Source organism: Quercus lobata, unplaced genomic scaffold (genome assembly GCF_001633185.2).
Source record: "Quercus lobata isolate SW786 unplaced genomic scaffold, ValleyOak3.0 Primary Assembly Scq3eQI_107, whole genome shotgun sequence".
NCBI classification, from domain to species: Eukaryota; Viridiplantae; Streptophyta; class Magnoliopsida; order Fagales; family Fagaceae; genus Quercus; species Quercus lobata.
In genome coordinates, this window is record NW_022154705.1 from 711,741 (window position 1) to 727,448 (window position 15,708).

The 15,708-nt window shown below is 38.1% G+C and overlaps 1 protein-coding gene across 1 annotated transcript; it reads left to right on the plus strand.

Moving 5' to 3' along the window:
• The first annotated feature begins 4,236 nt into the window (after positions 1-4,236).
• On the plus strand, positions 4,237-14,947 carry LOC115972873. The gene is made up of 3 exons (XM_031093107.1): positions 4,237-4,661; positions 5,050-5,400; positions 14,609-14,947. The coding sequence occupies exons 1-3, from the start codon at positions 4,293-4,295 to the stop codon at positions 14,945-14,947; spliced, it is 1,059 nt and encodes a 352-aa protein (XP_030948967.1). The 5' UTR covers positions 4,237-4,292.
• Positions 14,948-15,708: the final 761 nt, after the last annotated feature.

A 15,708-nucleotide genomic window follows, 5' to 3' on the forward strand; every position in this document is an offset into this window, starting at 1 on the left:
CATAGCTGCATGCCTTGGCCTTGGCTGCTGCATGCCCTTGGGGGGCGGCCTTGGCCTTGGCTGCTGCGTGCCTATGGGGGCTGCCTTTGGCCTTGGTTGCTACTTGCTTAAAAAAAAAAATAAATCTCTTCCTTCCAAAAACAAAACCCGATACTTCTCTAAAAAATAATAATAATAAAACAAAAAAAAACCCCAAAAACACGTTAAAAAAAAAAAATCTCTCTTCTTATGAAAAAAAAAAAAAAATAGAGTGGCTACAGTGCTCTCCAAATTACCATTCTTTTTTTTTAAAAAAATACCCCATAAAAAGGGATACCCTTTATATCTCTTATTTGTTCAATCATATATCTTGTATTCACCTAATTCTAAAGGACAAATAAAGATAAAAGATGTAAAATTAAAGATGACCCAAAAGTTATGGCATACCCTAATATGTTTGAGATAAAAGAAAAGAAGTTATCACATAGAGCAATGGTGGCATGATTTGATCAAATGAAGAAAGGGAGAGTGACTGAAACCTAAATACAAATGAAGGGATTTTTGTATCTTAGAATACTTTGCATCCACTGATGTGAATGTTTTAAATTTCAAACCACAGGTAGATAACTTAAATTTCGACCAAACTACAAATGGGTGAATTATAATTAGTCCAAAAAAAAAAAAAAAAAACTAGAAGTTTGAGGAAAAAATTATTTTACCCAAAAACATAAAATGCTTGTCACGCCTTTAGTTTTTTTTTTTTTTTTGGTGATTGAATTTTTATGCTAAAACAAATGAAAAATTTGAACGGACTGATGAGAATAATCAAGATAAAGATATGATTTTAAAAAGTTACTGTCCATAAGCATAAAACCCCAGAAGTACATATATCATTTACGTGAGAAGCTAAAAAGCTATTGTTCATAAACATAAAACCCAAGAAGTACATTTATCATTTATGTGAGAAGCTTTTTCTTTGATGAACATGTGAGAAGCTTTTTTATTAGTAATCGGTGAGAAAACCATTTTCTCCGAGTAAAAGATCTGACAGTCGACATTCAAAACTAGCCCAGGGTTTCTGATCAGACTGATGTAGATTGATGAACGTGATTTGTAGGAATGGCAATGGATCGGGTTCGGGCCGGGTTTCTTAATGCCCGAACCCGACCCACGGGTCTGTCCCAAAAACCCGAACCCGCCCCGTTTAATAAACGGGTTTTTTTCCTGTGCCCCAGACCCGCCCCATCGGGCCCCGTCCAAGATCAGAAATCCCCAAAAAAAAACCCCAAATCACGTTCATCAATCTACATCAGTCTGATCAGAAACCCAAAAAAAAAAACCCCCAAGACGCCGAGAACATGTTCATTAACCTAGATTAGAAACCCCAAAAAAAAAACCCCCAAGACGTCGAGAACATGTTCATTAACCTAGATTAGAAACCCAAAAACAAAAACCCCAGATCATATTCTTCAATCGAAACAGAGTAGCAACTAAAAACCCAAAAACAATGACAAAGATTTCAGATTTTTTATTTTTACTTTCAAAATCACAAACACAAACACAAATCCTAACACAGAAATCACAAACCCAAACTTGATTCTCAAAAAAAAAAAAAAAAAAAAGAACCCAAACTCCCTAACGATCCCAAAGGTCCCAAACCGTAATGAACCCAAACAGAACGAACTGAGACCTGCGGTGAACGGTGACACTGACAGAGCTTGGGACGGCGGCGAAAGCTTGGGACGGCGGCGAGAGTTGGACCAACGGTGAGAGGTTGGGTAGTTGGCCGAAGGTGAGATTGAGATTTGTGAGTGAGTGAGTGAGATTGTGATTTGTGAGTGAGTGAGTGAGATTGTGATTTGTGAGTGAGAGAGTGAGATTGTGTGAGTGAGAGTATTGAAATGAAATGAAGAAGAGATGAGAGGCGGGCTACAAGTGAGCTGAAGAAGAAAATGTTAGGGTTTATAACAATATATATATATAGGAGGGTATTTTAGTATTTATATATATAACCGGGTCGGGTACGGGCCAGATTTTCATAAAAACCTGGACCCGACCCGGACCCGGTTCGGGTTTTTTTTTTAAAGACCCAAATCCGACCCTATTCCTTATCGGACCGGGTAAAATCCGGCCCATTAGGGTCGGGCCAGGCCGGGTACCCGCGGATCGGGCAGAAATTGCTATCCCTAGTGATTTGGGGTTTTTTTTTTGGGATTTCTGATCTTGGATGGGGCCCGACGGGGCGGGTCTAGGGCACAGGAAAAAAACCCGTTTATTAAACAGGGCGGGTTCGGGCATTAAGAAACCCGGCCCGAACCTGACCTGTTGCCATTCCTAATAATATGTCTACTGAAGACTCTCTCAAATACTGAAGCACATTAGCTGTCATCTTTAAAAAGCTGTGCTATAGTAGCACTACAAGAAACAGACAGGTGAAAGGCAAAAAACCCAAGTCGTACATGAAGTTTTTTCAATGATGAGCATGTGAGCAGCTTTTTTCAGTAATTGATGAGAAAACCATTTTCTCTTAAGCAAAAGATCTGGCGGTCACCATTCACTTGACAATATATATATATATATATATATATATTGTCTTATTGTCTTATTGAACTACAAAATGCACGTATCAATTATCAATAAATAAATATATATATATATATAGTTTGGTTAATATGTGTCTTAAAAGTATGTGTTAAAATTTTTTATTTTTAAAAATATTTTTTAAAGAGTTGAAAAAATTGTCCATATTTTTTTAATTTTTAAGAAAATATTTTTAAAAATAATTAATTATTATATATCTTAGAACACACAATAATAAAAATATAAAATTCATATATATATATATATATTGAAACTAACAATATTATTTTCTTGGAACTAACAAAGCTATAAGCCTAAGCAACATCAGTAACTTTACTAAAGAGTCTTGGAATTAACAAGCTATAAGCCTATAAAGCTACTTCAATTAAGGAAAATTTTGAAAATCCAGGGGATGATGAGAGTGATGATGGAAGAATCAAAGTTATGGTGAGGAGAAAAGTAAATAAAAAAAAAAAAAAAATAGATAGAGGGGGCGTGAGCCCTAAAGGAGAGATAACATCTGATTAAATACAATTTATTTTTGTTAAAATTAAAAACTAAAATATTGTAATAAAATAATTTTTAAATATGTAAATAAGGTCTATTTTTAATATATTTTTAGTATTTAAACAGTTTTATAAATAGTAATAAACAGTAATTTTTCTTAATTAAATAATTAGATTTAGATTTTCCTTTTGGAGATTCATTCTGTTATTTAATAAAAAATCAGATTTGGGAACTTTTCACAAAATCCATTCCCTGTTACTGAAAAAAATCAGATCTGAATTTTTTATTAAAAAATTCATTTTGCTTAATTTGAACTTCTCTTAAAAATCCTTTTCCTACAAATAAAATTCAGATGTGATTTCTCCTTGCATAAATGCAACACATTTTAGATTTAGGAATATTGTAACAACAATTTGCGTGTCATTTTTTTAATAGGTATTTAAAAGGTCATTTAACGTCTAGAAGACGAGACATTGTTTGGACAGAATGGTGGCGTTGGAGTGGCCACTGTTTTGTATTAGGATGAATTTTAAGAAAATATTATTTTAAAATATAGAATTGGAAAAAAAAAAAAATTATTATTAATGAAAAAATAATAATTTTACTAATGAGCTTGGGTTAAAACTAATAATAATATATTATTAATATTTATTATAAAAATATTGTAAAGAATCGTCAACTCTTCTATATAAAAATACCATTTTAACACCCAAAAATCTATTTTATTATTTTACCGCGTCCACCCAACCCCACCTTCCACACACACCTTCCTAGCTTCCCCCTCAATAAACCCGCAATATCTTTTACCTCCCGTACAAACTCACCTTCACGCTTTTCACCACACGCGCCTGTTTTTTTCCCCGTAAGTCCCATTGGGTGTTGGAATATCAGGCGCGTGGGGACTTGTTCACTTGTTAAGTCACATGGATAGCGTTAGGGAGTTAGAGAAATATTAAACTTACCAAACTTTGGACACTACTTTGGCAAAATTCATCCCAAAAAAATAAAAACCATATTTTTCCCACCCATCCTACCCTTACACGTTTATATCACACTCACCACATATTTCGAAATCCTACTACATCCACACGTTTTTTTTTTTTTAAATCCACACGTTTTATTCAGACATTCAAACGACAATACTGTTTTCTTTCCCATCCTACTCTTTGCTAACTTTTCATTTCCCTCTTCAGTATTCTCTCCCCTTCTCTGTCTCTCTCGTCAATATGAGTGTGTGCAACTGTGCAAGGGCTCTCAAGAAAGAAAATTGCCTTGGGAGAAAAAAGACAGCCATTGAACAGCTACTTGAAATAGATGGCGCTATAGATTTCTTTTTGATGACTGCCTCCATGAATGTCAATTGGGAAGGCAGCTCCACAGATATTGAAAGGCACAAACTAACTGTAATTGCAGCAGCCGTAAACCGGCAGTTTGAAATGAAACTTGATTGCTTCGACGTAAGATTAACGTGGGCCAAACTCCGGAACCGCTGGGAAACCTGGGTCCGTGCGACCCATTATGTGCCTCCCAAAAAGGTTAATCCTACCACTGGAGAAATCAATATTGATGACTTCGCCTGGGATCAATTAGTGAGGGTTAGTCTTATTTCCTTTTCTGTCAATGCTACTTTTTCATCTGTCTGTTTATTTTCTTTATATGTTTGTTGCTTTTTTTTTTTTTTGCCTAGTTGAAAACAAATACAAAACTCACGTATGAATCCAAATCACACAATAGAAAATGAATAAAATAAGTGAAAGTGAAGACGTAAAACTCTGCATTCTGTCTGGTATAGATGGTCTGTTCCTTGCTGTTCTTGTTATCTGGGCTTCCTTGTTTTGTGGTTTGGTTGACGAGGAGATTATTATTTTTTTTGTCAGTATAATTTAAAGAGAGAGAGGTTCTAAAATAAGAATGGTAGTCTGTTCGGCCGAAGATGCTGTCCCGTTTCTATTCAAAATTATAATATAGGTTATATTTGTGCAGGTAGTTCCGGGCGCGGAAATTTTTCGAAGGAAAAAAATGATTTCGCCAAACATGGTTTGCACGGTTTTTAACCGTACTCCACCGTCGCTAGCGCCCGAAGAGTTACCATCAAGGGTTCGCCTGAATATGTCATTAGCATCTAAAATGAGGGGAAAATCTACCGAAGAGGAAGAATTGAATGCTTGTATGGACGAGGTCTACAAAATTGACAAATTGAAGATTTCTGAGAATTATGTTTATTTTTGTTTTGCACTTTTTAGAGAAGGTGAATTCCGGCGTTGTTTTAATTTACTTCCCAACAAAACTTTGAAGTATGAATATATTGTTCTGCAATATAATCTGAATTTTGAAGTTTGAATACGTTGTTCTGGAATATAATCTGTGCGTTGCGCTTTAGCGGGTATTATTGTCCGGTCACGGTATAGACATGTATCCTATTGTCCATTGCCCCACAAAGCGGGGTGTGAGAGGCGGGACCCACACACTGTGGAGTTCACCTCTTAAAAGAAGGCTATTTCTGATTCCTGATTTCTTAGTTAAAAAAAACGTGTGCAAGCACACGTGTGAAATAGTTACAGTACCCAAGACTAATCACACTGTTTAGCAGCTAAGACTAATCACATCGAGACACCTATAAAAGATTGAGTCATGTGTGACTTCCTTTTAAGAAAAATATTAATAGCTAAACCACATATATCATATGCATCTATTTCTTCCTCCTTTTCTTTCAATCTTTGACAAGTGAATTCCAAAACCATATGCTGCCATGCACCCAACACGCAGCCAAGTAAATTCTTACTTTCATTGTCTTGCTTCTTCTTGTTGCCACGATGAAATCTGAAACATTTGACTGTTTTTGAAGTAAATTTTTAGAATCACTATATCAATAGGACACAAATGCTTTAGATATTAGTGAACTCAAATTATAAATAAACCAGTGTGTAAACTTAACTTTCACCATTTGGGTTTAAAATGTAGAAAATTTGCAAATTGTGGAGATCAGAGGTATATGAAAAGTATACATAGACTAACCTATAGGCATCTTTTATTTATTTTTTTATTTTTTTTTTTCAAAAAATGCAAGTGGCAAGACTGTAATCCATATGGAATCTTTTATATATATATATATATATATATATTTTTTTTTTTTTTCAAAAAATGCAAATGGCAAGACACAAGTATTATTAGACAAAATCACTCAGTAATGAGATTATTTCTCTTTATATACGTTTTTTGATCGAGAAAGGTAAGCCTCCTGACACACGTTAATTTCTCTTATTTTTAATTTAAGTAAATCAAGGACAAATAACATTTTTTTTCCTCCACACGGAGTCATAATTTTAGAAGAAAAATGATGCTGCTTAAAAACCCAGCAAAGTCCAACCATTAATAAGGTGAAAATTAGCAGAACACACAGAGAAGAGTAAGCAAATTGTCAATTACGTTGCCAAGCCAGATTTGGTATTAATTATATCTATTAATCTGTTTCTATTTCTATGAACTATATAAAAAACAGCTATGTCGCTACAGTATTTATATACTGTTCATGCCACTTTTCCTCCACACGGAGTCTTAATTTTAGAAGAAAAATGATGCTGCTTAAAAACCCAGCAAAGTCCAACTATTAATAAGGTGAAAATTAGCAGATCACACAGAGAAGAGTAAGCAAATTGTCAATTACGTTGCCAAGCCAGATTTGGTATTAATTATATCTATTAATCTATTTCTATTTCTATTAACTATATAAAAAGCAGCTATGTCACTACAGTATTTATATACTGTTCATGCCACTTTTTTTACTGGTCATCTACAGTGGAGTTTGGTGAGACACTTTTGTCTTTTTTTTTTTTTTTTTTTTTTTAAGTTTCAAACAGTAGTTACATTACCAGAGGCACGGTAGTTACAGTTTTTTTTTTTTGTGGGAAATTGTCATTACCATAAAGACTTGGGAAAGGGCAAATGTTAACAGTGAAAGGTGCATTATTCTTGCTTAGAAATTGGACAATAAGTCATTAATGATCTTGTGTAGGTTGATCTGGGTTTTTTGTTTTTGATATGTTTTTCATGTCCAAGATTTGTGTGAATGGAGAGAGAGACAAATATCACTTTTTGATCTTCTTTTTCTTGCATTTTTGTACTATTTTTTTATTTTGGGAGGAGAGAGACATAAAACTTGGGCAAAAATACCGATTTACCCTTAATTTTAACAAAGGTTGGTTACGGTACAATAACGGTGAGAATCATAGGTGGGTAAAGTGTCAAAATTTAAATCACAGGTAGGTAAATCAAATTAGAGTTAAACCATAGGTGGGTAAAGTGTAATTATCTATTTTTCTTATATATAAAAGCACAAATGCGCATGCAGTGTTTTTGCACTGTACATTTAGTGTTTTTGCGCTGTACATCTACTGTGCCATTTTGTTGAGCCATTGTCTTCTTCTTCTTTTTTTTAGTTTTGAATAATAGCTATAGTACCAAGTTGGTTTAATCAACTTTGTTGAGCCAAAATTTATTATTCCACATATAATTTTTTTGGGTTGACTTTTTTGTATTTTTTTTTCTTTACACACTCTTTTAAGTAAAAATACATAGTTTTGCACACAAAAACAAAAACAAAAACTTAGGAAAAAAACATTTTTCATCCTTTATGTTTGGAGTAGTTTACAATTCTTCTTTAAACTTTAAAATCATGCAATTTTTCCCTTAATATTTTGGAAAATAGTAAATATATCATATTGTTATGATATTCGTTATCATTCTTAGAAGTTTTTAGAGAATAGATATATTGTCTTTAGCAAGTAGGTACTATAAAACTATTATACTTAAATAAATATTTATATGTTAAATAGCTACTCTAACTTTGTGTTTGATCAAAATTCTTAAACGAATGAGATTAACTTTTTACGACATAATTACCAAAGCCCATTTCGGATGTGAGCCCAATACTTTGTCCTTTGTACGCTTTCTTTTTTAATTTAAAATGTCCTCCATCTTTGCCATATTATCTGCAGAATTTGAGACTGAATTTGTTAATGGAGGGACTACCAAATTCAAAATACCAGCTGAGATAGCGACGTCAATCTCCCTTAAATGCTCTTCGAAATTCACGGGATTGAAGTTGCAAGAGATTTTCGCTCCCACACGTGGACATTGCTGCTCTGTGCTTTGTCGTGTCAGGCCTGGTGGATTCCACGTCATCAAGCACGTGCTCCTATCCTTGTGCAGTACCTCTCATCTCCGACCTGCAGTTCGTCGAATCCACCCCCTCGTCATCTTCACTCAGTCGCTGTGGACCAACCGTGCTTCAGTTTGACGCAAGGACCAGCTGCAGCTTTTGGAGACAATCTTATGTCGCACGCAGCCACGACCCTTATTGTTTTTCCTCCGGTCTGAGTGTTTCTTTGCTATGCATCCACTATAGGCAGTCGCACTCGTCATGCTCCTCCTTCCCACACTAGTAGTAGTGTTAGAAATACTGAATGCAATAGTATTGTATTTTTCTTTAAAAGAATATACACGAGTGCCTTTGTATATACGAGGCATATGAGTACAGTACAAATAAGAGTGTAGTACAATGAGGTTGTCAACCAAAATACGAAGGCGTCCCTTAGGATGTGACTTGGTGAAGATATCTGCAAGTTGATCTTTACAGGAGACTGAGATTAGCTTAAAAGCACCATGGATAAGATGATAACGGATAAAATGACAATCGATCTCGATGTGTTTAGCCTGTTCATGAAAGACATCATTGTGAGCAATATGAATGGTACTCTGGTTGTCACAATAAAGAGAAGTAGTAGAGGATGTAGACACACCTAAATCCTTAAGAAGCCATCGTAGCCAAAGGAGCTCAGATGTGGTGACAGTAAGGGCACGATATTCTGTTTCAGTACTAGAACGGGCCACATGAGTTTGTTTCTTACTTTGCCAAGAAATCATAGAAGAACCCAGAAGAAAGCAATAACCAGTGGTGGACTTGCGATCAGTGGGATCTCCTGCCCAATCAGCATAAGAAAATGCACGAAAAATAAGAGGAGACTGAGCAAAGTAGAAAAGACCGTGGAATAGAGTGCCCTTTAGGTATTGAAGAATGCATAGAACAGCAGCATAATAAGTCGATCGTGGAGCAGACAGATACTGGCTCACTTGGTGAACAGCATAGGAAATGTCTACACGAGTGACAATGAGATGAACTAGGCTACCAACCAAGCATCTGTAAAGAGAGGCATTGGACAATGGTTTCCCTCCTAAGGGAGTTAGATGCGCATTAAGCTCAACTGGAGTGTCAACAGTCTTGCTATCAGTCAGTCCAGCTCGAGACAAGAGTTCAGATGCATACTTGGCTTGAGTAATATAAAATCCATCTGTAGAATGAGTGATTTCAAGAACCAAGAAGTAGCTGAGATGTCCAAGATCTTTCATCTCAAACTGCTAACTGAGAAAATCCTTGAGTTCTTGAATACTAGTGAGGTCATCATCAGTTATGATCATATCATCCACATACAGGAGAAGTAAAATAGTGTCTTTGTTAGTGCGATAAAGAAATAAGGTAGAATCATAATGATTGGCCAAGTAACCCAAGCGAGAGATGGTAGAGCTGAATTTGGAAAACCAAGCTCGTGGAGCTTGTTTAAGGTCATAAAGTGCACGTTGAAGGTGACGCACCTTGTTTGAATCAACAGAGAGACTAGGAGGAGGTTGCGTATAAACTTCTTCACTTAAATCCCCATTAAGGAATGCATTTTTGACATCCATCTGAAAAAGGTCCCATTTACTAGCAGCAACAACAGCTAAGAGGGCACGAATAAATGAGATACGAGTAACTGGAGCAAAGGTCTCTTTATAATCAATCCCATACTCCTGTGTAAACCCTTTTGCAACAAGACGAGATTTGTAGCACTTAAAGGACCCATTAGAGTGAGTCTTAATCTTGTAGATCCACTTACAACCAACCACAGATTTCCCAGGAGGGAGTGTCACCAAATCCCAAGTATGGTTTTTAGATAATGCATCAAGTTCCTCTATCATTGCAATCTGCCATAAAGGGTCAGTGGAGGCCTCACAATAGGTGTGAGGCTTGTGTAGTGTAGCAAGGGCAGTGTTACAATGATAGTTAAGAAAATGTGTAGGAATAGATCTTACCCAAGTTGAGTGACGAGGTGGAATGTCTTGTGTAAGATCTTCAGGCGTAGCAGGAGCAGGGGACCCAAGCTAAAGGTTGGGGTTGGGTAGCTCGTCTTCGACCTGTTCATCTTCCACTTGTTCATTAAAGGGCGAACTAGGAAAGGGATCAGTGATATCCGGTGGTTGGACAGAGAAGTCTACAAGAGAATCAGGAGCAGCTACAAAAGGAATATATGCCTCATCTGGAAAGAGATCTAAGACAGAGGAGGAAGATAAGGAGGCACGGAAGTGAGAGAGCTCGACAAAGAGGCGATGTTCCCAAAAGACAACATTGCGCGAGATACGAAGACGATGAGAGATAGGATCATAACACCGATACCCCTTTTGAGTTTCGCCATAGCCAAGAAAACAACAAAGCCTTGATCAAGGCTCATGTTTGTTATGCTCATGTGGTCGAAGAAGAACGAAATAAGCAGAACCGAAGAAGCGAAGATGGTGATAGTCTGGAGGTGACCGAAAAAGGCGCTCATATGGAGCTTGATTTTGGATGACAGGACTTGGAATACGATTAATAGTATGAACAGCATGAAGAGCAACTTTGCCCCAAAAAGGAGCAGGAACTTTGGTAGAGAGAAGAAGAGCACGAACAGTGTCAAGAATATGACAAAGTTTTCATTCGGTTCTACCATTTTGTTGAGAGGTACCTGGACAAGTTAGTTGATGAACAGTGTCATAGGAATGCAAAATAGCTTGGAAAGTATAGTGAGTGTACTTAAGAGCATTATCAGATCGAAAAATTATGATACGTTTGGAAAATTGAGTTTCGACCATTTTTGCAAAATCAGAATATACTTGCAACAATTCAGAACGATGTTTCATATTAAAATCCTGCTATAGCGAAAGTAATCATCAACAAAGACAACAAAATATGGAGATCCACTAATGCTAGAGACAGAGGAAGGCCCCCAAACATCAGAATGAATAAGGTCAAAGATATCAGTGTATATTGATTCACTAGTATTGAAAGGCAAAGCTGGTTGTTTTCCTAACTGGCATGAAACATAATCAAAATTTTATGTAGACACTGAACCTAACAAACCACTAGAAGCCAATTGTTGTACCTGAGAAGAAGATGCATGACCAAGTCGAGCATGCCAAAGTGCAAGGGAAGGAATAGAAGGAACTGCAATAGCTGCAGCAATAGAAACAGGAGCAACAGGTGGAAGACGATGGTTGTCCATGGGAAACATACGCCCAACTTTGGGACCAGTCCCAAGCTCCCATCTCGTCCTCGGATCTTGCACAATACACCCAGAATAATCAAAGATAATGCGATAACCCAACTCAGCTAATTGTCCAACAGAAAATAAATTATAAAAAAGTTCAAGAACATTAAAGACTCCAAGAATCGAGAGATTAGAGGTTGCAACGGAACCTATATTTTGATAGACATTGTGGAACCATTTGCTGTGTGAATATTAAGAGGATACGGTGCAGGTTTAAGGTCAGAAAATAAGGACGAGTGAGGTGTCATGTGATTGCAACAAGCAGAATCCATAAGCCAAGAGGTAGGAGACATACCAGATAAAGCTGAGAGAGAAGAGGAATAAGATGTATTACCAACCATACGTGGAACGTGAGGCACGTGGTTCAATCTTCGCCGAATCTTTGGACGGCGCGTGAGGGCGTGTGGAGGGTTCGATGAGACCAATTCTTTTCCGACGATGTAGATCGGAGAAAGAATATTTCGATGACGGCGGCGGTGAGATGATTGGAGCAATGTTGACGGCGCATGGCAGCGCGTGGAAAAACTACCCAATCTTTGACCAGCGCATGGCGACGTGTGTAGTGTCAGATGATGATGATTCCGGCAGAGTTATGTATATCGGTTGAAAATCTACTCGGTGATATGTCTTGTGTCTTAATTGGAGGTCTGATGTAGAAGATCCGATAAAGGCAATGGTCTTGGTGGCAGTGTTCAAGCTTCTGGCGGTTAAGATTCAACCTTGGGCACCTCTGACGGCGGTGGGGCAGTTAGGAGAGGGCATGGAAAAGATTTACTGATTGAAGAAGTCAAGGCAGCAGAAAATACCAACAAAGATAAGACTACAGGACACAAGAAAGTTATAGCAATGGCTCTGATACCATATTAGAAATATTGAATACAATAGTATTGTATTTCTCATTGAAAGAATATACATGAGTGCCTTTATATATATGAGGCATATGAGTGCAGTACAAGTAAGAGTATAGTACAAGAATGTGTGTTATACAAGTAATTTAGTTGGGCCTAAAGCCCACAACATTATAAACGTTTACAAGCAGATTATGGGTAATCTCTCATATTTGAAGTCAACCTACGTCGCCGCCGAATCCCTAATGCGAACTCGTCGTCCACGGCATAGTAGCTGAGTTATGTCCATCACCACATGTATTCTAAGGTATCCCCCAGTCTAAATCCATGCTCATCCACTTCGACCTTCACCACTTCCCCCAATATTCCCTCGATTCGTAAACCCATTTCCTTTGCATCGGTTCATAGTAGGAAGCCTGTGGATTTGCACCCAGAATAATGCCCTGTTAAACTTCAACTTACTCACTACTTCCCCCACCCCCAGTTTGTGGAGTACCACCAAGTATTTATCGAATGACCAAGGGCTGAGGCATAGGACTTTATCGAGATCTTTCGCCTCCTTAAACTGGAACAAAACATTGTGATCGCCCATGTCGCTGACCTTAAAGTTCTTTTTGGTTCGCACACCCTTGCCACCGACTCTAGACTCACCCTTCTTTTTGCGTACAATTTCCCAGCCAACACATGCCCTGTTTCCATCATTGGTGGTGTTAGATCCACCTCACTTTCCACATCTGCTAAACGTAGCCCAGCACACCATTTTGCATTGTCTTCCATGGTAAGAGCGTTGTATATAGACTAGACCCACTGTTTTCTACCATCGAAAATGAAGAGATTTTTTTTACCTTGCGGCAAGCCATGCTTTTCACCTTTAGTGTCTAAAGGCGACCTAAAGAGAACCCTATTCTTTTCCCACAAAAATTTTCTTCAAATGGACTATTAAGAACGAAAAAATTATTCAACGAACTGAAGTGAATGAATTTTTATGCTAAAAGAAACCAAAAAATATAAAACGGACTGAAGTAAATGACCAAAATAAAGGAACGATTTTGAAGCTCCAGTTACACCTTCATGTTTCGGATTATTCTTTTTAGTCTTTCAGATTAGAGTCTACGGATTTTTTCTTTTAGTCTTCCAGATTAGAGTCTACGTCCTTCTACAAAAGTTAATTATTACTGATAGAACCAATCATGCCATCGTCGTCCATAATCATGAGCAAGGACGAAGAAGATTCCCAGATTCGTCCAGCTAATAATGGTCGCCGAACAAGGGCAAACTAATCCATCCTTGCTCATTAATGAACTGTTATAAAGTAATGATTAGCCTCTATACCGTTGGGAGAACAACCCACCAATAACACCCTGCAGAGGCGTTACCAGAATAGAATAAAGTCACCATTAAGACTCCACCAACGGCTAGAAGGAGGCACCTGTGTACATGTATATATAGCCATGAAATCCAAAAGAGAGGTACATATACAAAGTAATATTCTAGGTCTTTTATACTGATTTCTTAACGTTCTTTGGCTGATTTTTTCTGACTTTGGGATCGGAGACTTTGTGGTAGGCACCACACCGGTGACCCACATTTCTTCCCTTCACTACTCATTTTTTCAGGGTCTGGTTAGCTGAGGACGACTCCAATCTGGATGATCACACTTGACTGACGATTCAGACTTCATCAGTTTGGTGCCGTTTGTGGGAACAATTACTCTTCAACATGTGATTTGAGAGTACTGTTCCATTTAACTCACAAGTCCATATGGAATCCAATACTAACCCAGATCCTGCTGCATTGGCCCTACAAATTCAGTCACTCACAGCCACTGTGGAGGATCTTACTAGGCAAAACCAGGAGATGTGGCAGCGGCTGCAATAAGAAGACAACCGTACAGATGTCAACAGGGATGGCGATGAAGATAGTCACAAGAGACAAACCAGCACTCTAGAAGAGGCGAACTCAGATCTCCTCAAGGAGATGAGAAAGGAGATGGACGAATTGAGAAACGCTATCAAAAGAAAGACAGACCAGAGTTTTGAAAGGATAGTTAGGAAGATAGATTCACCTTTCATTGTGGCTGTCTAGGAGGGCCCGGTGCCCTTCATGTTCCGTCTACCTCAGTTAGAGCCCTTCAACGGGCTAAAAGACCTGCTGGATCACCTGAATACATTCAAGACAACTCTGGGTCTTCAATAATCCCTTGATGAGATTTTGTGCTGCTCCTTTCCCACCACCCTTAAAGGGGTAGCTAGAGAGTGGTTTAACAAGTTGCCAACGTCATCCATTGATAACTTTGAGCAGCTAAGCAACTACTTTGTCTGTCATTTTGTTGGCGGGCAACATCCAAAAAGGACTGCTGACCATTTGCTCACCATCAAACAAGGAGAGAAGGAACCTTTGAGGTCTTACATAACACGCTTCACCCGAGGAATGCTAGAGGTAGAAGAAGCAGACGATAAGGTGCAGCTCACGACCTTCAAGGCTGGATTGAAGTCCAGAGATTTTGTGGCTTCCTTGGCTAAAAATCCCCCCAAGACGATGGTAGAGGCATTGTTGAAAGCACAAAAGTATATGAACGCTGAAGAAGCTCTGGCAGCCATAGATGGAGCAGAAAAAACCAAGGAAAAGGAGGATGATTGAAGAGGACAAAAAAGAGATCGAGCTAATTTTCGGAATGAAGAAGGAAACAGACGGAGAGAGGACAAGAACCCTCGTCCAATGAAGTTCACACCATTAGTGATGCCTGTTGACTAGATTTTGATGGAAATAAGAGACGAGCCATCTCTGAATTGGCCGAGGCCGCTCCATTCATCACCTAGTATACGCGAGAAGAGGAAATATTGCCGCTTTCATAAGGACCATGGGCATTATACAGAGGATTGTAGAGATTTGAAGGAGCAAATAGAAGAACTTATACGAAAAAGGAAACTACAGCAATATGTGAAAAGGGGAGATTCCAGTAAATACGGTCAGAAAGATCAGCACGGGGGTTCCCGAAGAGACGAAGATCATCCACCACCTCGTCCACAGAATGCACTAGGGGTAATAAAAACTATCACGGGGGGCCCAACCATTGGGGGATCGTTCAGATCCAATTTAGAAAGTCACACCAAAGGCAGGTAAACAATGTTCATAGCCTACCTCCTCTAAAGCAAAGACGGACAAACCAAGACATGTACTTTTCAGAAGAAGATGCCAGGGGAGTAAAGCAACCTTATGATGACCCACTGGTCAGTATGGTTATGATCGAAGGGTTCAATATAAGGAGAGTTCTGGTAGAAAATGGGAGCTCGGCTAACATTATCTACCTTTCCGCCTTCCAGCAATTAAAACTAGACCTTAAAAGGCTTCGTCCTTTCGAGTTCCCCGTCGATAGTTTCAGTGGAGACAAGGTATACCCC